The 25185-nt window shown below is 37.7% G+C and overlaps 1 protein-coding gene across 1 annotated transcript in view; it reads left to right on the top strand.

Moving 5' to 3' along the window:
* Positions 1 to 25185, top strand: part of SYNPO2 (synaptopodin 2) — a 99070-nt gene that overhangs the window by 69345 nt on the left and 4540 nt on the right. Inside the window, exons 3-4 of the mRNA XM_030025469.2 lie at positions 1111 to 1904; positions 5242 to 7424. Of these exons, the coding sequence (XP_029881329.1) occupies positions 1111 to 1904; positions 5242 to 7424 (2977 nt within the window). The remainder of the gene's footprint in view (positions 1 to 1110; positions 1905 to 5241; positions 7425 to 25185) is intronic.

Raw genomic sequence — 25185 nt, 5'->3', positions numbered from 1 at the left:
CAGCGCACTGACAAATTTATTTCTTCTGTTGCTTCTTCCAGTCTTTCTTTGTATGGGGTTCCAAAGTTTCAGACCCACTTTTGATTTCAGAATTTGATTTCAGAAATCTCCATAATACTTGATATTACTATTTTACTGAGGGTACCTACTGCTTCCCTCATTTGAAAAAAGTGCTTTGCTACCTTCTACTCAACAGAAAGCCTTAATAACATGCTGCAGTCTTGCTGTACAGAAAAGGTTTCTTCTTGAATTAATAGTAGTCAGTATGGCCCAGAGTACTGAAAGAAGAAGCTAGAGAGTACACTAGGAGTCCTAACTGGGCCAGGGGAATGAACAGTTTATAAAAGGGAGCTACACTGAGGTATATAGCAGGCTTCAGGAAGTCAAAGTAACGTTTGCCAGTTAGAAATATGTATTTTTTAATAACTAGGAAATTTTGTAGGGGTTCACTACCCTTTCTCACTGCATCACTGGAATAAGCCCAGAATGTTTTAATTATTCCATGATATATTCCTCGCAGGAATTCTCTGAATGTATTTCAAGTATTCATTCCCCTCCATCTGATCCTCATCCAGTACTTACCCCTTTCTTAGAGAGTAAACTTTTTGGGACAGGAGCTATATGTGAGGATGGCGCCTAAAACAGTTGTAGTAGTAGCCACAGAGCCAAAAACTAACCACTCTTCTGATGTCATGCACAGTTAATTTTCTCATGCACATGTGAAATATGAAGAAGCGTTGTTCCAGAAGTCTCAGCAGCATTTGTTTAGAAACACTGTAACAGAAATGTGTCTGTGAAAGCATACTGATGTTAGGAATGATATAATTCAACATTGCAGAAGGATGGTAGTAGGATCATTGTTCTACCGCAGTAGTGTAATTTCCCTGTTACTGAACTGTTAAGTTGAAGAATTCTGAAAGATACAAAGATGCTTCTGTTTAAGACCTTTACATTCTAGGAAAATTTTTCTACTTAAATGGACCTGCTAGCAGGTACCACAATTCATATAGGGGGAAAAATGCTATACAGAAATTGCTTTTGTAACTGTACTTACAATTGCTGTGTTTACAGCAGCTTAATTTCTTGAATTCCTTGTTGATGTATGTGCAGATCCTCCAATGGAATAAATGAAACCTTGAGCAGTGAAAGAGAAAATGGAAAACACGATAACATAAAAAATGAGGACTATAGGCAGAGTACTACACTGCAAATTAACACAGCGAAAGAGATACCCCGTGGAGATTTATGCATCACAGAGATATACAGTGAGACTCACCAGGGAGCAGGAGAAAGCAACAAACACTTTTCTGAAACGAAACAAGAGACCACACAAAGCCACAGAATTACTCCTAAAGTGATAGGCACCTCCAAAGTGCTTGTGACAGATGAAGCTGCTTTCAGAGGGAAGACAGAAGAAAGAAGGCCAGGTACTATGGTTGAGCTGCAGTTGTCCCTCTCAAATGATGCACACAAGGGCACCAATCCTCCTGCTGTGACTCTCTTAGGGGCAGAAAAATGCACCCCTTCAGGAAGAGCACCCAGTGTACAAGAAGTTGGGACTAGCCCTGTAATTGCAATTCCCCTGGGAGTGAAAGAGGGCAACATCCAGTGGTCAAGCAAAGTAGTCCAGTTTTCTAGTGGCAAAGAGGTCAAGAGGATCCAAGGTGCAGCTCCATCTCTCCCCAGGGTAGAGGTGATCCTAGACTGTTCGGACAGGGAGAAGGAAGCACCCAGGTCCCTAGCTGAAAGGGGGTGTGTTGATTCTCAAGTGGAAGGAGGGCAGTCGGAAGCACCTCCTTCCCTTCTCTCCTTTGCAATCTCATCAGAAGGCACGGAGCAGGGAGAAGACGACCAGCACTCGGAAAGGGATCACAGACCTCTCAAGCACAGGGCGAGGCACGCAAGTAAGTATGTCCCATCTAATCATTTGCACTGCCTGCGGGTATCTTTTTTAACTTTAAACATAATTTCAGAATTTAGGCTGCATTAGAAAAACAATGTTTAGAGTTTTTTTCTGCAGTTTTCTAAATTTCCCTCTCTCTTTTTCTTTTAAATGATGTTTCTGTTCTTGCTTTATATATTTTTTCAGGGTAATACAATGCTCCTGGTGATGAGCCAGAAGTACACCAATGCCTTAACTGTGTTGAATAACTTTGCTTAGTAGACTTCCACTTTGAATTTAACTCATGACTTTGTCCAACTAAAAATACTTACATCTCCAAAAAGGATCTGAATTCCACTGGTCTTCTAATGTATATTCAGAGGCAATCTGTAGAATATTAACAAAAAAAGCAAGTTGCTTGCACATGTCTAAGCAAATCCTGTGGATTTCTCCTTTTATAGCAAAAACTTTGTGTTGTCATTTGCATTATCTAAAATCAAAGCCATGCCACTGCTCTTGAAAGTTAATTAAAAAGGCTAATAGAAAAGCTTGATGTTGCCTGCAGAAGAGATTTTGACAGACACTAGCATGTGTATAACTGTTACATGATCCTTTCAGTTTTGTCAGTCTTCTCCAGACTGTAAAGTGAACATGCTATTTCTTCTGACTCCCATACCCAGAGGTCAGCTTCAAAATGTGCCCAAGAAGTTTACATGAAAGTAAACTTGCAACTGGATACAATATTAATTGACTGAGTGTAGATACATATTATTTATTTATTTATTATTTTATTCATTTGGGACCTTTCTATTGGTTGCTTGCTCTTTCCCAACAATGTTAAGAATCCTGTCTGGGGATTTAGTAGCAGTATGTCAAAGGTGCTTGAATGTGTGCAGTGATATACTGTAGCAACAAGCTATTTCATATGCAGTGTTGGAATTAGTCTGCTAACCCACTGCTAATTCCTCTGTAAGCATATTTTTAGCATGATAACCATTTGTATCTTATTGGCAAGTGGATTAAGCAGTTACTTATGCCTAAGTGTCTGTATGCAATCCACATATTTTTGGCATATTAAATGAAGCATAAAAGAAAAGTGCACATGCTTTACATTTTGGCTGCGAAGTTAGAACCAACTGTGGGACTGTGCCTGTCTTTCTTAGAGAATTACTTGCAGTGCCTGTCTAATAAGGCAAAAGTACGAAGAATGAACTACATACTACATGATAAACTCTTCTTTCAAGCAGGACATAGATTCTGTCCTTTTCCCATCTCAACTATGACAATCTCAATTCCTTCTAATCTAGTGGCAGGTCATTATCCTTAGGAACCACTGATTTAATCTATTAAAATTTGCTTTTATTATTATTACTATTATTTGTAAAATCCTGTCTACACATTAGAACAAACAAATTGCCAAGCATAGGGGAATAATCTGTGCACAGCAAATACTATGTGTGTTTTTTATAAAATTAAAAGCTATAATGCAGCATTTAAGTCTAAACTAGAGAAGAACATTTATTATAGGGGTTTGATCTCTTTAGCAGAAATTTTCTCTGTAAATAGTAATCAGATTGTATTTACCCGAAGAGTTAACATTTCTTCTGCCATCTTTTGGAACTATTGATTAAGTAACTATCCAGATGAATTAAGAAAACATATGCCAGCAAAATGAAAAGTTTCCATTTTTGCTTTCCACAGGGAAAGGGTACGGGTACCTGCTGAATCCCCTTCCCAGAAAAACACTCACTGCTGATGCAAGTAGCTTAGTTGAAAGCATAGAACTTACATCTTTCTGTTTGCAGAGGCACTCTACAGCCCATACTTTTGGAAAATGTTTTTAGTGACTATTGTAAGCATTTGGATCGCCAAAGAACTGGGCCAAGGATTTTGTGATTTGGCCCTCTCACAATAAAATATTACAAATTGCTGGTTCGGGTGCCATGCTCTTTTCTCTTTTATAGGTTCTTGTGAGAACCATTGGTCCGGTCATGCCATCATCTGGCATAATGGCAAAACTCCAATTGTCTTTAATAGGAGAAGTATCAGACGCCATCTACTGACATGGCTAAAAGGATCATTAATAGAAAATACATCACATGGCTTTCTTTAATGAGTTTGCTTTTTTTAAGCTAGCAAAAGATACTAAATAATTTACTGTTCCATTTTCATATATCAGAGGCACACTTTTTCCTTTTGAAATTAAGTGGAAGGGGACCATTAATTTAGGCAGGAACAGCTTTAAATTCTAGCTATTTAAAAGGGAAAAGCTATTGAGGCTGTCATTTGTGAGATGTGGTGGTAGAATATAAGGAAGGGAAAGAAACAGGGACACCACCTGACTGGCATTGCTCCATGAGGCACATGCTCTATGTCACATAACAAGGAAGCAGTCATGCTGATGTACAGTGGAATTATCAGCTTTACAGTTGCATCTATTCCTGTTCTACTACTTGATGAACACCGGTAATTTATGCTTTAAGAAATACGTATTATTGATAAATGGTAGCAAAAACTCTTGAGAAGTTAGTTGAGCCTCCTTCATTCAGTTCTTAAATGTGTATTCATTCTTGCCACATTTTCAAAATAAACATTCTGGAGCTGTTATATCCTATACAATTTTGGATTACGTTTCAGGCAAGTAATGCTTGTTAAAAGACTGAAACCTGCTTTCATTGAGCACCATGGCCAAACTCTCACGTCTTCCAAGGGGCTGAAAGTTAATGCTAATATTTTCTGTGTATGCCTTTGTGGATGTATACTTGCTTTTAAATAGGTAATACATAGAAGCATACTGACTTTTAGCAATTATATACATTTTGTAATTCATATGAGTAAAATAAACACATAAATGGCAGAAGCTGCTACCGCCGACAGACAGAATACACTCAGTTTCATTTGGTCTCAGATGTTATGCAGTCATGGGCCTGGCCGGCTGGGAATGTCTGCTGTAAGCCTAGGAACTCTGGTCAAACACTTGGTAAATACCAGATCACAGAAATTGAATAAATGAGAAAATATCGTCTGCCTGTTGCTGCTGAGATTACTTATGGAAATAAAAATCAAGAACGCTAGAAATAGAGACACACGTAACGTTTCTGTTGAACTAAGAAAGTCCTAAAGAAAGTGATGTAGCCTTTGAACTTGCATGGGTGTATGGAATTTACAACACTGTTGACATTGTGGGAAAAGCTTAAGTATAATGATCTCTCTATACAAAAGAAAATAAGTGTTTTAATACAGGGGAAGGGGGCAGCGGGTAAATTTCAGTATAGATAAATGCAGAACTATTTGTTATTAGTATTCCTGTATTTTTGTGGCTGCGTGCAATTAAACGTGCACTTTGATTCTTTCCATAGGGCTCCGGCGAAGTGAGAGTCTGTCAGAGAAGCAGGTCAAAGAAGCCAAATCTAAATGTAAAAGTATTGCATTGCTGCTGACAGCAGCTCCCAATCCCAATTCCAAGGGGGTGTTGATGTTCAAGAAGCGTCGTCAAAGGGCGAGGAAATATACTCTAGTCAGCTACGGTACTGGGGAGTTAGAACGTGACGAAGACGAGGGAGAAGAAGGTGAAGGTGAAGAGGGGGACAAAGAAAACACTTTTGAAGTGAGTTTGCTTGCAACAAGTGAGTCAGAAATAGATGAAGATTTCTTCTCTGACATTGACAACGACGGTAAGATTGTGACGTTTGACTGGGACAGTGGTCTACTTGAGGTTGAAAAGAAGACAAAAAGTGGAGACGAGATGCAGACGCTTCCAGAGAGTACAGGTAAAGGGGCCCTCATGTTTGCCAAGAGGCGGCAGAGGATGGATCAGATCACAGCTGAGCAAGAGGAGATGAAGGCACGCACAGTGCATACAGAAGAACGAAGGGAAGCCACCATGTCAGAGAGCTTCCAGAAAGTAAGCTCTTCAGTCTATCAAGCAAAAGAGGAAGAAATGTCAAGACAGCAGACCTGCGTGAGCAAAAGCTACACAGACGTGAGCCAGAATCGTAGCAAAATGGTACAACAAAATGGCTTTGGCTTAGCACCGGACACAAACCTCCCTTTTCAGTCCTCTGAAGCTCAAAAAGCAGCATCTTTGAATAAAACTGCTAAACCCTTCCCTTCTGGGGTTCACAACCGAGCAGCTGCACCATTTTCACCCACAAGAAATGTCACTAGTCCTCTTTCAGATATACCAGCACCACCTCCTTACTGCTCTATCAGCCCACCACCTGAGGCTTTATACAGACCTGTTTCAGCTCCTGTAGCCAGCAGAGCCGCCCCAACTGTGTGGTCACCCACCGAGCCAACAGAACACATAGCATCCAGAGACGAAAGGATTGCGGTGCCAGCCAAAAGAACTGGGATACTGCAAGAGGCAAAGAGAAGAGGCACTTCAAAACCTATGTTCACTTTCAAAGAAACACCCAAAGTAAGTCCTAATCCTGCCCTGTTGTCCCTTGTACACAATGCAGAGGGAAAAAAAGGTACTGGAGCTGGTTTTGAGTCAGGACCTGAAGAAGACTACCTCAGTTTGGGAGCAGAAGCTTGCAATTTCATGCAGACTCAAGCATCTAAACAAAAAGCCCCTCCTCCTGTTGCTCCAAAGCCTTCACTCAAGGTCTCTCCTACTGCTGATACTCCAGTTTCACCAGTTTGGTCACCTTCAGCTGTGGCTTCTAACAAGGCTCCTTCTTTCCCAGCACCAGCCTCACCTCAGGCAGCATATCCTGCACCACTCAAATCTCCACAGTATCCTCATTCTCCTGCCCATCCCCCAAGTACTCTCAACCTAGCTGGTCCTTTCAAAGGGCCTCAGGCAACCCTAGCGAGTCCAAACCATACACCCAAGACAACACCAGTCACACCAAGTGCTGGAGGAACAAAGCCACGCTTTGAGATGCCACCAGCTATGAGTGGAAAAGGAGCACAGTTATTTGCCAAAAGGCACTCTCGAATGGAGAAGTATGTGGTAGATTCAGAGACTGTGCAGGCAAACATGGCACGAGCCTCATCTCCGACTCCATCTTTACCAGCTTCTTGGAAATATTCATCTAATGTCCGAGCACCTCCACCTGTTGCTTATAATCCCATCCACTGCCCATCTTATCCTCCTGCTGCTACCAAGCCTTCCTCTAAGTCCACCGCTGCTACCAAAAATACAAAAAGAAAACCTAAGAAAGGTCTCAATGCTTTGGATATTATGAAACATCAACCTTACCAACTCGATGCATCTTTATTTACTTTTCAACCTCCTAGTACTAAGGAAAGCTTTGCTATTAAGCAGACATCAAAGTTGTCCACTTCAAAGCAAGCTCTACCTTTAAGACCGCCAAGTGCTGGCTCTCCTACTAATGTCCGGGCATCTTCAGTGTACTCCGTGCCAGCCTACAGTTCACAACCTTCGTTCCAGTCAAATGCCTCTATCCCAGTAAATGAATCATGTTCACCTACAGGCTACTCTGCATTTTCTAAGCCAGAAACCACCACATCCTCTTTGTTTACTGCTCCGAGGCCAAAATTTTCAGCAAAGAAAGCTGGCGTCACTGCACAGGTGTGGAAGCCATCAATTATTGAAGAGTAAATCTTATAGCTGAAACTTAGTGTCCATTTTGCTTGCAGTCAATTGTTTGCAGTGATAACCTGGCACACAAACAGTGCCAATAGTATTCCTTAGCTTACTTAATAACATCAGATGTATCACCTCAAATCTGGGTCCAAAATATCTGAACTTTTTTAAAGAATCAAAATAGATACAAATTTTAGCACATTTATGCATATTATCAGATGTTTTATAAATGTAACATCCTGAAATGAATAGATACCATTGTATTAAGTAAGCAGGACACTAGGTTTTTGCTTTAGGACTACTACAACAGAAACAACAGTAAGCAATATTCCCGGTATGTCAAATTATTAGAGAAGAGCTTTCTTTCTGGCCCCCTCTCCTACTATGTTCTAATGACCTAGGGATTTGAGGACTTTTTTTTTTTAAAAGAAGTGCCTTATTAAATTATATTAATAGTAATATGTATTACTAACATAGCATAAAATAGATACAGTATTAGACTCTGACTGATCACTAGCAGAATACAACTGGATAGACCTTTGGCCTGCACAGAGCCCCACTGAATTCAGTCAGAATCTGTCCTCGTTCAAAGGTCCTTCCACAGGAATCTGATTGATTGGCCAGGGGCTTAGTTTGTAAGCTATGTGGATCAGCTGTGATCCAAAATCATGAATTGCCTCTGTGATTTCACAGAGAATGTGCTATAAGAGATGCTGGAGTGTTCTGAAGACTAAAAGAGGTGGAAAGACAGCTGGAAAAATTGTTAAAGATTTCCCATTTGGGGGAAATTTGACATCCCAAGTGCAGACATATTTTTAGCCAAAGTTTGCCTTGAATCCAGCAAGTAAGACAGAAGCCAGTAAATCAAAATTATCAAACAGAGAAGTGAGCTGGGTTTTGCAGCTGCAATGTAATGCAATAGTTTCTTGTGAAAGCACAGTGATCGGGAACTGAAGGGATACATACATTCAAGAGTACCGGTTCTTGCAAGCAGAGTAGTATACGCCACAGAAATTAGCACTTAACAGTAAATCATAAATATGACCATGTCTTCCTATTGGTCGCTTGTACACATTTTGTTATTTTCACTTGGGGCTTTACAGTGCTTTTTCCCACTTTAAATCTTTTTACTCTGGTCTTATACTTTCACCTTTTACTTGTATTGGGGACTAAGGATTGAAATACTGCTACTGTAGAAAATTCTTAAGAGTCTGCCGTCTTCAGTGTATACCTACTGTATAATACTGCAGCGAATACACAGTCTTGCTGAAATCAAGGAGCTATATTTGAATAGTTTAGCATGTTTTTCAGTAAGCAGTCCCGTTAACATCAGTCATGCTAGGTCTGAAACAAGGTGTTGTTTCACACAACTAAGGGTATCAAAATCCATCTCAAGTGTGAAGCTAAAGATTAAAGTATCACTCTGTGAATAAAGGTGGCAGAATCCATTGATATATTTGTTTGAACTACCATTCAGCTAGTTACAGACCAGATTATGGATTTTTATATCATAGGGGTTTTAGTAGAACTATCTATCTTGATGAAGAAAACATTCCCCAGTGTGAACAAAATCTCCTTAGTTTGGTTCCATGATGGTAACTCAAACTGCAATCAAAATTGAGAAGAATGCATTTGGTTGTACGTGCAAAAAGCCGAGTGGAATCAAAGTCTAATCAAGCCAATAAAAATCATTCCTTTGAATTTTGGACCTCCAAAATCCTACTCTCCTGTTTAAATTTTGGATTGGGATACTGACTGCATTAGAAGAAAATGACCAAGTGATGCATCTCCCTCTTAAAATTCAGGAGAATGATGGGAAATTTTGAAAAATAAAAAATAGTTTGGAAAACTCAAGGAAGAATTACATTGCATTTACTTGGAAATAGAAAGTAGCAATATTTTAATCCTTTGAAGATCTCCCTTTTATCTGTTTTCCACTGTCAATACCTGTATTTTTCTTCTATCATTAAACTTGTCCCTTTCCTCTCTGCCTGTTTGGGTTTTTTTTCTTTGGTTTCATTGCTATTTTTTTGTTTCACTTACATGTACAGACTGACAGTATATTATAGGGGAAATCTATTTTCTACGCTATCCTGTTAATATGAAATCTTCTCCCTCCCCTTCCCTTTCCTCTTCCCCTTCCCTTTTGTCCCTCCTTCCTTCCCCTCCAGCAAAAGTTTTATCTGAAGTTACATAGACTATTTTAGGTAGAAGTTTAAGATACTAGTATCTACTTGGAATAAAGATACCCTACCAAAGACAAGCAGTGCTGCTAGAGATACAAAGACATCCAATCAGCCTCATATTGCCTTACACGTTTTTACTTGCAGTCTCCTCCTGTAAAATACATCTGTAAATTATAATCACACTTCTGTCCCTGTTCACCCCAAGAATATTTCCTTAATGAGGAGATTTTTAGCAGTTTTGTACTTCCACCACAAGTATTGATGTTGATGCATGTGGCTACTAACAAGATACAGCAGCTTACACAGCATGGCCACCAGTTTGTATCAGGCTTAGCTCAGTTACTTTTGGAACTCATCACCAGCTACTGAGTATTACCCTGTGGGAAATACGGAGATTACTGAAAACTAACTTCTAGCATAGGCCTATATGGCATAGCATTCTCCAAGTAAGAAATAATAAGCATTATTATTCTAATTATCAGCAGAAGAAACAAGAGGTAAAGCTGGGATATATTCTTATGCAAAGGAAATCAGCTCTCCCAGAAAGACAGAAGTCAACAGGAGCTAGAGGAGAGCTGTGGACTGAAACAGAACATTTCAGTTTCCTGAGTCATCTGTCTAGAACTAAGTTCACCTGGAAGACAGAAATGCATAATTGTCATCTTTAAAATCATTTTGCTATTTCTTTCATTTTCAGCACAACTCAAATGTTCACTTAGGAAGTCAACTAAATCATATGCATGTTTACAGCAATAAGCAAAAAATCAGCTTCTGTGCTAGCAATATAAAATATAGCTATTAGCATATCTTCTCTTTACTTTGTCCAAAAGAAAAGGAAGTGCATCTATGCTGAAAATTTGGATTTTGATCACATTTGGATTTTTTGCTGTTATTCAAATACAAGTATTTCATATGGCCTGTAGCAATGACAGAAGAATTTTTTTAAAGCATCAGTAAGAGTTAAAACCAAAAGGCCCAGTGACACTAGTCCTTTTAACTCAGCTAAGATCTTTTGAAAATCCCATTCAAAGTCCAACTCCGAATACAATTTCATATATACACATCATTCTACACACACAGTGCTTGGATCCAACTTGGCTTCAAGACTCTTTTTACTAATCAGGTAAGTCTGTAATTCTTATTAATATTTCAGAAGACTAGCCTACTTAAAGTAACAGTTTTATCCAAAATGTAATCTCTTGTGAAGCAGTTATTTAGAGGAAAGTTGAGCTGTTCATTGTCATGGGTCCAAATCAAAAGCTAACGATGATGTCAAACATCGCTGAAATGTCAAGAAAATGAACGGTTTGTGTAGAGAGGAGCCATTTGAAATTTTGCTTTGAAAGGGCAGTGAGCTTTTGTAAATGGTTTTCTGGGAAAGCTATTAGAATTATTTTAATATAATATGACAAGCCTACCAAGATGAAATTGTTATGTTTACTACGTAAGCATATTTAACAGTGAATTTTAGGCCACCCCTAATAACAATACTTCCAGTATGTTCACATTGAAAGAGGAATTTAAGTGCTTTATGTTGTTTTTAGCACATTTAATTATAGTACACACTGGAGGTATTATACTGCACCAGTTTGGATCTCACATTCTAGACAGCCTTTTCATGAAAACAGCTATCGCAATCAAGGGTTTATATACTTTCAATTTCTGATTCAGTTATAAACCTCTTGTTATAAAACCTGAATTGAAAAGTTTTGTTTTGGAGATGAGTAGCTTTTAGACAAAAAGTTAAAATTTCTGTTGCAAAAATACAAGACAAAATTTAGTTCTTGAACAAAGAACTGCTTAACTTCTCCCCCCTTCTCTAGGCAAACCACTCTTACCATGTTCCTGCTTAGCAAAAGATAACATACTATGAAACAAACAAAGATATTTCAATGAATTTTTCCTGTAGGAACATTTATAGAGTAAACATTACCATCTCTTACAAGTAAGCCTCATTATTTTGTTTCCTGCTCTCTTATGGAAGAAATAATTTTGCCAGTGTCCTAAAATACCTAACAATATCCAGTGACAACAAGCTGCTTGGTTCCAAAAGCACCTGGCGAATGGCATGGGACTTTATAATACACTCATATCAAGAGGTGCAGCAGGGAATGCCCACTTTTCTTCTAGACACACTGACAATTCACTTTGAGATCAAGCCAAGGCCATTTTGAGATCAGCCACCAAAAGGAGCTTTCAGTTAATTTTTGTCTGAAGTCTTCTTGCACTGACCCTGATTTTATATACCTGGCTTTATTTTCTTTATTTTATTTTGTATACCTAGTTTTATTTTATATGAGACATTCAAGAGTCAAGACACAAAATCAGCCCTAAAACTGTAGTGACCCATTTTGCTGTCACCACAGCAATCATGTGGCAATGACTTTATTTTCTTTTTTGCAGAGTGCTGTTAATACTCACACTAAAATGAATGTTCATAATTCACATAAATTTGTATTTGAAATAAAGAAATACTAAGAGGCTGAGGTATCAGCAGGCTCCAAAAATAAGGAAGTGAGGGGCTGGTGTGTGGTTCAGATAGGAAAATTAGTGCTAAGTGGCACGGCAGCAATTTCGAGAGAAAAAACTACCAGGCTTAGAGGGAGCCAAGCAGTAGGGAGAAAACTCTAGAAAAAAAAGCAGAGACTGTACAGGATAAAATACCTATCAGAGGATCAAGAAATACTGAAGGTACAAGAGAAGAAAACAATCAGCAAGAAGGGTTTAATTATTCTGCACAGAGATGGCTATTTCCAGCCTTTTGTTGAAATTTTCTAGATTATTCTTGGATGACAGAGTGCTCACATCACTGGGCATGATTTTTTTTCTCTACTATTTACAAAAAGATACTGTGAAAAAACGGATATGCTAATACCCAGCAAAAAGAAAAAATGAGCTTTAAAAAAAAGCAGGCCCTGTCAATAGACTGTTGCTCTGAGAGACAACAGATCTACAAACATATTATCCTAGATAGCTCCTATACACAAGAGTTTTCGAAAGTGCTAAGGTGAACTCTGATAAAAGATCATAAGCAATTATAAAGAGAACTTGACACCAGATGATGTGATCGGGGAGGAGAACTGTTTATCAAGTATCCAGGACGACACCTCAACAAAGGACCAGCCTTACCATCACGCTCTGCTGCTCGAACATCTCTGTGAGGAATCCTCTGTACACGATGAGGTAGGGAAATACCGATGAAACAACAGCACTCCTCACAACCAACAATCTGCAAAATCTTTCTACTCTCTTTTTCCAGGATCCTTTTCCAGATTTCGTAGCTTTAAGAATAAAAAATGATTGGTTCTAAAAAGATCCACTCTTCCAGTCTTGCCTTTTTAACAAAACATGATACAACTTTCTTTGCCTGAAGTCAAACACCCAGGATTCCACTGACAGCTTTGGCGGTTTGGCATGGCAAGTGCAAATCTTAATTGCACAGCTTGGCATAATGTTATTTTATAATGAGTCTACTCAGCTTGAAATAGAAATGTTATAAAAGGAAGAAACTTGACAAGATCTTCAAAAACCTGTGGATTCAGAATCTCTGAATTACTCACTGCTGGTAGATTTCTTGGGAAAATATGTGAGCCTGATAATTTCATAGCACACTTGGTGCTACTATCACAACTTTGTAGTACCCATGACAATGACTGGTTTTACTTTATAGTAAACATTACCTTTGCATGTGGTTACATAGGGCAGGAGTTGGAATCACCCAAGAGCTATGTTTGACAAGTGCTTTTCAGGCTGGTTGCTTACTACAGGAAGCACTTTAGGTTTTTTATCAAATTATGTAAAAATGAGGAAAAATCCTAAAGCTCAGTGAAATATTATGTTGGAAGGATCTCTACAGAAGCAGACCTGAACTCTTCCTTTACAAGCTAAGACTAACCATATGATGGTATTTCCATAGTTTTAACATTTGCTTCCCTGAGTAAGGCTGGCAAAGACTTTTTCTTTATAGAGCACGCTAATCAAGTCTCCTGTTATCCTCTGCAGTTTTCAAAGGAAAAAATCTATTCCTATTTGTAATGATCTTGGCAAATTGTTTCTAATTTCAGCGCATGTAAAACCTGCACAAATTTATGTGGTAGTATGTTATAATAACTGCACATTCCCTTAGGCTGAGGAAACTCGGCAATGAGAAGAATAACTTACTGAGCCATGCTTACAGATTGACTCTCTGGATGAAGGCTTCCTGTGTGGGGTAATCAATGTAACAATAGTGTTTTCAGACAAGAATCCTTGATGCTTCTTTATGTCTTTGAGACAGACATCTTAAAACAGAGAGTCCCCTCATAATTCCAGGCGATTGAAAGATAAGCTGCTAGGAAAGTAACCAGGTCATTTCTAAACAGATGTAAAGATGAAACTGTTGAACAGACGGAGTGTTTCTTTTGATGTTTCCATCTATACTTGAAACAATAGATTTTAACAGATTTAAGAAACGCACAACAAACAGAAGAAAAGGAGGAACATTACAGAAATAAAATATACTCCCAATCACTGTAACACATGTTGGATTACAAAGGGTGACATGGAGCACAACACTCATTGATTTTAGTATGAACTTTAACTGGTTGCAAAGAATTCAGTACATTTATATTAGAAGCAAAAGTTTCCATACAGTAATGATCTATGGACAAATATTTTCAAAAGAAAGTTTCTGTGAAAAAAAACATTCCCCCCGCCCCCCAAATGTCAATAAGTGCTAGTGATTTTTTCTTTGATCTGTGAGAATACTACTTCTTATAGTCTTACTGTGCAGGCTGTTGTCAGTATACGGCTTTATACTGTGAACAAAAGCAAAGTATGGGCATCTGGGTACATTTAGTTTTCTTCCCAGAGTCCTGGTAATTTTCCCACATCAGGCCTATAACTTAAAAGTGGAACCTAAGCAGGTGACAAGAAAACCTCAAAATCTGCCTGCAGTTTAATTTTCTTTGGTTAAGTAAACAGTTTTAGATATGTACAGATATTTCTGCCAGTCCTAGCCATGCTACCTGAATATCTTTTATGAACCAAACTGGGCTGTAAGTTTCTTCAGAAAAGGTTTCCACATACTTACTTGCTGCTTGTTTGGCTGATGTCAGAAGGTGCAGCTGTGTGACAAATGAGAAGAAAATTTCATGATGGCATTCCATTAAAAATTCAAAAGATTACACAAAGTGAGAGGCAGCAACATAACTTTTTATGGTGATGTAAATCTGCACCTGCACTGTACTCTGTTGCACAACTGTGAGCATTTCAGAGGTACAAAATGATAAACCTTTCTCATCCTAGATTACTTTCAGAGAGGTGTTTTCGTAGAGAAAATTGACAGACTTGATACTGCTACAGGAACAGTACTGAAGCAAGCACCTGACACTATGTATATATAATTATGAAAAAAAAATGTTAAACACTACTATTTGGGTTGCAAAATGAGGCACTTGGAATTAATGTTGCCTGTATCAGCTTAATCCAACCCCCTTAGGCATTCAATGCTTAGCACTGTTCTTTACTTAATGTAGACTCTTCAGAGTGTGCTCTTCATGCAGAATTATTTCCTCATAGATTTTTTTTGTTAGTATACAAGTCATTCAGAAGCCATAGCTCATTTTTACACTATTGCATTCTACAATGCATAAATAATGCATGAAGCATGCAGCACTGATACTAGGACACTCAGTAGCCTTGGGTGTCCAGTTTAAGACACTTAGCCTCTTCAGAGTCCAGTAGCATATGAACTAGTTACTGTATCAAAGTGTGTGATCCTTAACATCAGTCTGTGAGTGTTAACAGATCACAGGTTTCCAGGTGGAGGCCCAGAAAGGGAATCCTCAGTGACCAGCTAGGAAATCCAGCCAGTGAAAGCACCTTTCGCACAATATACTTCCTTGCTATACATAATCGTAGTATTTTCTAAATGAAGCCCTGAAACAGCACTGGATGGGGTAGAAGTCCTGAAATTTAATCAAAATGCATATGCACTGGGCAATGATGCTTGCATTTCATAGCTTTTGAATACTTGACCTTCCAACTTCACTAGCATTGCTTCAAGGTAGCTTTGTGTGTTTAAGACCCAAGCGTTTTCTAAGAACAGCAAACCAAACCCCAGAATACTATCATGTAGCATATGTAACCAACAGGGTGCTCCAGCATGGCTTGAACCACCATAGACAACTGCCATCACGCTGCTACAGTACCTGGCAGCAAATGCATGTTGACACCCTGCCTGTGAATCAGCACTGGGAGGATGACACAGGTTTCCAATGGGGCTTCACAGTCTTGTGACAGCAGAGAGATTGTGGAAGGACAAACTCCATCCCTCTGGGGAAGAAATTTCCCTGGAACCCTGGAGGAAAATATACAGTAGTAGGCACAGGTTCTTGTCCCTAAATGTACCTTCCTTGCCCCATTTCTTCATCTTTTTCTTTCCCTGGTCTCCTCATCATAGCCTCACTGTGAGCTACACAGATCAATTTTCCATTCCTTAAGTTTCTCATCCAAGCTTAGCAACCTTGGCCATCAGGTCCTAGTCTCATCACTCTCCAACTCAGTGCTGAATACAGATTTTCCTTCTGTATCAAGTATTACCAGCTCCTGGTTTTGCTTTGTCCAGTCTCTTCTCTGTCCTTCCCTTGTCTGCTTCTTCTACCCTGTTGAAAGTCTGCTTCTTGCCCCACCTGTATTCAATTCAGACATTTTCCCCTTTGAAGTAGCTTGGGCCCAGACAGGAGGTCTTGCGCTCTGTCAAGGGGCAGCTGCACTCTGCAGAGCATGTCAGTCCTGATCAGTGAGTGTGCAGCCTCAGGTCTGGACGCGGTGGTGGGAAGAGACATGGGTATGCGCCATACGCCTGCATGCACTACTTTTTTGTGAATGAAAATCCAGCTGTGCAGCCAGCACAGGAGCTGTGGAACACCCCAGTGACTTCTCCAGCCTGTGGGGGTACACGTAGCCTGCTGTTTAGACAGGCAGAGAAAGCACAAGGACAGTCTCCTTGTTCTCCTGTGTGGTGTCCAAAGACATCACAGCCTACAGCAGCTTAGACCTGTAATAATGAATACAATCCTCCTGCCTAACAGAGTTCTCAGGAATTAGCCACAAAAAAGCACGGTGCTCCTGTTGAGCCTATATAAAGGCTCTCAGCTTGAATATACATATTCAAGTTCACATGGAAATATAAGACACTTCAGATACAAACATTAGTCTCAAACCAGTTCGAAAGCATGTAGTGGCACCAGTTTTCAAGAAAAAGGATGCTAGAATTTTTTGTCATTGACATGTATTTTCCCCTACTCTCATTCTTTAAAATGGTTTACCTATACAGGTTCATTTGGTTGAAATGTATGGGAAATGGTCGGATCATTTGGGATGAAGTAAATAAGATAAAACCAAACAACTAAGACTGAAAATTTCGGTTTGAAAGATTTGATAAGAAAATCATAAGGAACTGGATAATTTATCTTTTAGTTTGGATATGTTCAGCAACAATTATGCCACCACCTTCAAGTATTACAATATAATTTTTTTTTTATTTTAGAAAAAATATCATTAGCCTTTACTTTATATCAATGTAAAACCATTTCATTGTTCATACAAAATAGCAAGGTCAGAAAGTAGGACCAACTTTGCACTTGTTTTTCAAATGTTCATTCACAAGGCTTCATCTTCCAAGACCTTCCTCTAAGCTGTGTAATATAAAAGTCCAGAAGGTGGCAGCAAATATTCTTCCTTAAAAGAAGTAAACTCTATTCCAAGGAAGCTAAGGTGTCTGTGGCCAAAAAAGTTTCAGCTATTTGCTTTTTATAGGCATAACTGTATTGTATTTTGATAATCGTATATGGATAAAGATTAAATGATAATGGAAAGCACTGATTTTCTTTCATTTACACAGGTGCAAACTGAGCTAACTGAATAACTTCTTTATGACAAGTCAGCAGCACTCTTATGTTTCTTTTCCACATAGGCATTTTGCAGTAGTGAAGGCCTAATTCTATTGTCTTACTTTTCCCTTCTACCATTACTTGACAACTAAAAAGGACTTTATTGTCAAAAGCAGAATTTGTCACAAAGCTTATGTAAGATGGTTGACAGTAACTGTTTCATTAGTTTGTATACTAATTATGAAAACAAGATTATTCTCACCTGAAATAATACCACAGTTATAAACAATCTAAACCTTGAATAAATTAGGTTCCAGTACTAAAATTCCCTATACATTTTTGAAAGCAAGCCCTGACAAGACAGCTTTGAGGAAGTTAGGATCAGACATGAACTATGTGATTCTAATCTATTACTAGTCTCAGTACAGCCACTGACAAGGCTTTTATTTGTTAGACAGGTAAGATACCCTGCCTCTCCAGCCATTAGTATCCCCATTAACCAAAATGCTGCATTCCAATTTTAGCCTGCTAGAAACTATTTCCAGAGTTTCGAATAAACATGAGTTTTCCATTTTATTTCAAAATTTTTGGTATTCATATTGTAAAATAGCTGTAGCATTTACTCCAGAGCTGGCAGCATTTCAGAGAGAAATTATTTTTTCATTGCATAAAGTTTAAATTGTAAATGGTTTGGGATGAAAAAAGCTATAATAAAATTAAAAATATGTCTCCCTTCTATATGCAGATCAGTTAAAAATCTGAAGTGCTTGTTTTATGGAATGGAAAAATGGAAAGAAGGAAAGAATTAAAAGGCATAAAAATCAAGTATTACTTATTTTGTCCTAACATTTTCTTAGTGGTTTGGTCTCTAACTGCAGTAGCCATTACAAGCCCATAGAAAGCAAAATGAGAAATGCATCACTCTGGGCTTTTTATAAAGACAGTAATTTTGTAAGATTTTTGTTTTATCTACTTCCTCCTCCTTTGGTCCCTTTTTGTGTAAACGTTAGCCAAGTGCTAATGTTAACTCAGATTCGAACATGTTTTGATATGGGATTAAGGACCAGGACTATAATGAAAAGATAAAAATAAAACTGCCTTAATGACTTAGACCCCTAGGTCAATTTTTTCAAGTGACTTAATCAGGTGGGAGGCTATGTTGCAGAGTTCCACTGGACTATTAAGAGTCCAACCTACTTTTGAAAATAGAACTCTTGACTTTTTTTGAAAATGTAACATATGTCTTGCTAATTGGTGAAAAGGCAGTTTCAGCTTGTAAACATATCAAGTTTTCACTTATTACAGAGATGTGCCACCTAAGACAGAAAAACAGTTACTGTGAAATCATTTCACTAAGTAGTATTTTGCATTCCCATTTGGTCTGTAAAATGAAAAATATCTTTCTGACTCTTGCCTTTAAAATTTGCACTATTTTATGAAACTAAGTATTGCTCTTTTTGTCTTTCAGCTTTTCTTAATTATCAAGAAATTTGAAATAGCAGTAAGTTCCAAATAACCAATTTTTCTGGACTGTTGATTTAGATATTTTTGAATCAAAGGTACACATTCATGCTCCTTCTACTTACATTAAATAGATCTATACATGCATACACCTTTTCCAAGTACAGTGTTTACATTCATTTACATATATCCTGAAATAGTTTCTTTTGGAAGTAATATTACATTTGGTTTTGTTTATATTAATACACAGCTTATAAATATCACAGATGCTTGTGGTACAATAAACGTTTGCTTCATTGACAAGCTTATAAATAGTTTGCATTTTTAAAAACAATGTTAACCTAAACCTAAAGTTTAATCTGTTTGCACAGACACCAAAGCCAGCCAGCAGCTGTTGTTAGGATTCTATGATTGCAATGGACAGCTCTGAACTGCCTTTCCTCTTCCTGACATCTAAGAATCAGTTTCCTTTCAATAACTATTGTAGAAAAGATCTTTCCCTCTAAAATGTTCACACAAGGCAATGGAAAGTAACAAATTAATCACTGTATAGGGTTCTGGCTTGTTTTGCAGCATAACACTTTGAGTGCTGGTACGGTATTATAATGAATGTTTTACAACAAGATTACAGTAATACAGTATGTGACAATGAAATAATTCTAGTAGCATATCACTCTTCTTTCCCTTCTCCCTGAATTTCTGGTAAGAATGGAAAATTTCTACCTCTCTTTTTATGATCTCCTTGTAGCCTGAGGGAGACAGAGGGTAAAATAATTATTCTCTATTTGCACATCGTATTTCCCACTGTCTCACTTATGATCTGGGGTTTGTGCGCTCTTTTAGTACATGCTTGTCAAAAGATGTATCTCCAAGAATTAAAGATGAAGGGAAAATAAGAGAAAGTATCACCACGTCTGGCTGCTGCCAATTCTAGTGACTAAATGTTGCCTTAATTACAAAGTTTGTGTTAGTTTGAAGGGGCTGAACACCAAAGTAGTCACAGAAATCAGTATATTAATATCAAATACAGATCTGCTTTGAATTTAGAAATATGCAGATCTAGACTTTCAGTCTAGGAACAACACTACCAATAATAAAAAATAACTGCAATGAAATCAAGGCAATATTGATCACCTCTCTGTACCTGCATTTGAGATACACTTGTATTTTAGCAAAATCATGCTTTTCTACAAGTGCTTAAAAACTATTTGCCACAGAGTGTGAAAAAATGTGTGATATTATATATTCTGAAGCCAAAGATTATTCAATTTTAGAATAAAGTTTGGGTAGATAGAAATATTCTATTTTTTAACTCAACAAATTATTGCAAAAGTATGTCACTATGCAATGTACAAAAACCTGCTGTGCAGGGTGCTGTTGGACTGCTGTTGTTACAACAGATACTACCGTAACAATCTTAGCAGTCAGGCTTAGAGACTAAATTCCTCCTCCTTAAGGTAAACACTGAGGCATGAGGACATACTGCACATAACTGATGCATTTGCTATACTTCTTCCATGGGTGATGAAAGAAATTCAATAATTTTCTGTGAAACAGACATGAAAATTAGAAAAATATTTCCCTGAATCTAAAGGGTTATAAAAGCTTCAAGTTGCAGCCACTTTACAAAACTTAGCAGAATTGTTTCAGGCCAAAATGGATAACGAATTTTCCTAGATTTAGTAAAAATAAAATTAATACAAAATTTTGTTTCCTTCTCTCTGAGCTTATGGGAATGTACATGGTGATGAGAACTGCTATTTATTTTAGGGAGAATGTAATTCAAAATAACTAAGGCTCACTTTAGCCAAATATATTTTCACCTTCTTGGATCTTCTGAGTCTTCAAACCCTCTTTTGCCCACCTTCAGCACAGTTATGACTTTTTCTCTTTGGGAAATGTAGAGAATTCAACCAGCTGCTTCTATCAGTAGCCTCTTCCTTCAAAAATTATTGGTCCACTCTTCCTCTCCATCAAAAGCCAGCCAGCCAGACACAACATTATAACTGGAAGTTAGCAAGTAAGTGGGGCTCTCTCTTAACTTTTTACTCAAGTTCCTTCAGACTCTTATGGTATGGACAAAGTTCTTCCCATATACTTCAGCCTTTTTGCAGGTAAATCATCTGGAACGCTATTTGCCTTCGCAGATTTTGTCCTCTTACAATCCAAAAAGATAACCGTTAGTTAAAAACACACACTGTTCAGCCCTTCCTTCATGGAAGGAAAGATTAATCCTTACTTTACCAAATCTAGAGCAAATAAATATGCAATTTCACATTTTAGAATTTAATGTTAAAACCCAGCCTATTATCAGAACTGTATCTAAATACAAACTACCAAGTAAGAAAGGAGAAGAATCTGACTGATCTGGGAATATCAAAACAGGACCAAGTATGCTAAAGAACTGACTACAGATGAGAATCATCCAGCTGATAGTACCATAGTCTGACAGTTTGATCTTGCAGCAGGAACTTTGTTGCTGTGATTTGGATGTGGGTTGAACAATCATCCAGAAGGAAGTAATCATTTATTATCTTCAGTGATACAGATCTTACTGAATGTGTTCACCATACCCCAATGTATCTAGTCTCCAAACAAGGTACTTAGCACCTAACAACGCAGTCCGCTGGGACATTCTTTGGATAACCTGCCCTGTTTTTCTGTCAGAATAAAGTCTCTCGGATGATGGCTATTAAGATTAAGTCTAGAAATGTTCATAAATATGCAAGATCCAGGAGACCAATGAAAAAAAAATGCATAAACCACTCTGGCAAATTAAAGCCAGTGCTTTCAAATAGTACTTTGGCAAAATGGACAAGACTTGAAATAACTATTCTTATCTTGGGGTTCTGAGGTAGAAAAGGAGAATATTTATCTACTTTTACGAAAATATTTTTTTCCAGATAAATTGGCACAATCTCTCACTGGCCAGGTAAATTGTTACAGTTGCTGCAGGTTACCTGTCAGTCTGTAAATAGAATTCCATCAGAAAAATCTATCACAGATGTTTTCATCTAATAGAGCGATCACTGGGTAATCCTAGTCAGAGCCAAGGAAAGCCATCCTTACATAATGAAACGTTCTTCACCTCATGAGACAGTATGAACTATTTGGATTATTACCTAGTAATTTTATCACCGAGAGTCTGACTAAAGTTAAAAAAACAAAACAAAAAATGAATACAAGGAATTTTAGTATAACCAAGTTCATTCCCAAGTTACTACTGATGTTCCAGTTTGCTGACTGCATATCTTCCTGCCAAATAGAGACCCATGCTGCACAAAAGCTAATAAACCGTGTAGAATCTCATACCAAAATGGAGAAAAGATTTTTATTTGCCTATGAGACTAAAATCTTCCATATCCAAAGTATTTCACATAATTTGATTTTTTTTTTCATAAGGACCAGTTCAAAAGATATAATAATATTCTCCAGATTATCAGTATTTGAGATTCTGCTTTTTCTACAACAACCCTTACATGCCAAATTTATGATTTGCATGACATTACAGGTGCTATGGATAGATATGATTTGAAGTACAAACAGTTCTTCCAAATAAAGGACATAGGCGATTCTCAAGCCAGTAAAACACTCATCCCCAAATCTGGTTGTCAATACTCTGTGCTCATTCCTGTATACTGTATTGTTTGATTCATACAGAGGTTTTTTCTATAAGGTCATTTTAGCTCTCTTCTGCCAGTTCTCTTTCTTTGTCTTATATGATAACACAGCTATCTGTAGAATAGTTTCCATCATCATAGAATAGTATCTTACTTTCCATTAATGATCTTGATTTTCTGTCTAATCTGATCTACCACCTGTACTAAAAAAATTTAGAACTCACCATATAGGAATATTTAATTTTGTCTACACTATTTCTGCTTTTACAAGGTAATCTTCTACCTTCATAACACAGTAGAAGGGCCCATTTTGTTAGACAAATAGTGAAATACACTTGATAACTCATCATTCTTTGTTGAAACTGTCAAAGAAAATTAGCTCCTGCTCCATCACTAATTGTTAGGCCAAAAAGATAATTCTGCAACTTGATGAACTCTGGAGTTTTTCTCTGAACATGGTAGACTAAACAGTATCATCATCTAACTGTCTTGAAAAGTCACATATTTTATGCAACACTTCTTTTAACAGTATCATTTCCATTTGCATCTCTGGAATTCTACAAAGTACTCAGAGGGCTTGGAAATGGAATCTCCATTAAATAAAGGGGAAATTTTCTGTCTACTCAGCATAGACAATGTTCTAGAACCCTCCTGAGAGCAGTTAACACAGGTAGACTAACTAGGTGGACCTGTTTGACCAACTTTTTCAACCCTTTGTACAACCTTGTCTTCTTAGTTTCATGATTCAGGTTATCAGATTAATTTCTAATAGAAACTGTATCTCATTTTGCATACTTATTTTGATTTTGCACCTTTTAAAAATTTTTCTTGCCAATAATGTAAACAAAATGCACTAACCAGGCTTGCTGAATAAGCTCTCTTGTGTGGATTCAGTGAAGAAAGAAATCATGATACCTTAGAGGAAAGAGAACTATTCTGACAGGCCTGTCTGGGTCTGCCACTCATTGGCCCCAAGCATGGTGTATTACCTGGACTCTTATTTTCCAGGTAAGAAAAAGAGATCCCTCCCATCAGGTGAATGTATGGAGAAACTTTAATCCATTCTTGACAGTATATAACTTCATCTATGGGAAAAAAAGGTTCTATATTTTCTTTCATTCACTTAACTTCCAAGTGGATAATCCTTGCTTTTTATACACTACTATCTTAAGAGTACTCAGTTGGGATCTGTCTATATGTGATGGTCTGATCAGCCACATTTTCATGTTTGATCATCTCAAGGTTTAAGTGAGGATTCTTAAAAATTAACAGAGCTAAGGTCCCCAAAATGAAGTATTTTTTTCTGGATAGAAGTAGAACCTCATGAAAATTCGCCATAAATACATGGGGGTAGGATTAATAATATTGGGGAGTTTCCTCTCTGGAACAGCAAACTGGAAGTAGGTGGTCATAGCTAAGAGGTGAAAAGATAGTCCTGTTATAAAGCATTAGTTGTGAAACTTGTCAAAACTCTCATTACGTAATCTGTGTGTCAGTCTACACTTTTTTTAAGAGATTCAGACTAAGCACCACCAAACTGACCGAAAATAATGAAATCAGTAGTCTCTTTCTCAGTTTCCATCTCTCATATACAAGGCTGATATTAAAATGTAACTTAAAAGCCTGTGTGAAGCAGAGGTCTTTTAAGTTTCTTAAATGCATCAAGATCCTGTGACAGAAAAGCCTATAAAACATGACATTTCTATGTGAATCTTTGCTAGATAAGCTATACCTTGTATGTTCAGATACCTGTTGGCTGGTATGTAGATCACGCTCACAGTATTTTAAGTTTTGGAAGCTAATTAGGAAAAGTAACACAGGCCAATGTTGTTTGAATGAAATTCTAGCAAAGCCTCTGGCAAAAGAGCCTAGAATTTCACACCGGATTTCAGAATTAGAGGCATTTAAACCTCAGGATACGAATCAATGCGTGTAAATCAATGAATTTAGGAACCACATGTATAGAGACTACTCAGTAAGAACAATGTAATTTGTCTGTGTAACACAAAGACCATGTCTGGCTTGGGGAAAAGGCTGTACCTGTTTCGTACACTGCCAAATGACTGTTGCAGCAGAACCTTCTCGTGAACACAGTTTCTGTAAAGTGCTGTATTACTAAGAAGATTAGGATTTATCAAATATGAATGGATTGCTCATATAAATGGGTCGGAATGTACTGAAATTTTGAGGGCATTGCCTCTTAAAGAAGGCAGGTTTAAGTAGCGTCATGTAGGGGTATTAAGTGAATGATTGCATTAACGTCTTTATTTTTTTGTGGTCATTTTTGTGCCCTGAAAAGTGAAAACTAGGATAAGTCTAATAATTTTAGAGTAAGAAATGCCTTTCTTAAAAGGAGATTGCTAAAGATATGTTCTCAGACAGATGTCCTAGACAGAGCCTGTTATCAAATATATTGGGCTGTGCCTGCATGTTAGAAAGAATCTTGTAAACACACACGGAACTGTCACAACATGACTTCCTTTTTCATTATTAAGAATGGCCTTTTCAGAATGAGGCATACTAGCTAAGTAGTGGAAAAGCTGCAGAGTTGCTAACATAATTGTACCTTTTCAGTAAAAGCCTGGCTTTGGTCTATTTACTTTCC

Source organism: Aquila chrysaetos, chromosome 1 (genome assembly GCF_900496995.4).
Source record: "Aquila chrysaetos chrysaetos chromosome 1, bAquChr1.4, whole genome shotgun sequence".
Taxonomy (NCBI): Eukaryota; Metazoa; Chordata; class Aves; order Accipitriformes; family Accipitridae; genus Aquila; species Aquila chrysaetos.
This window is presented reverse-complemented; position numbering and strand designations above follow the sequence as displayed.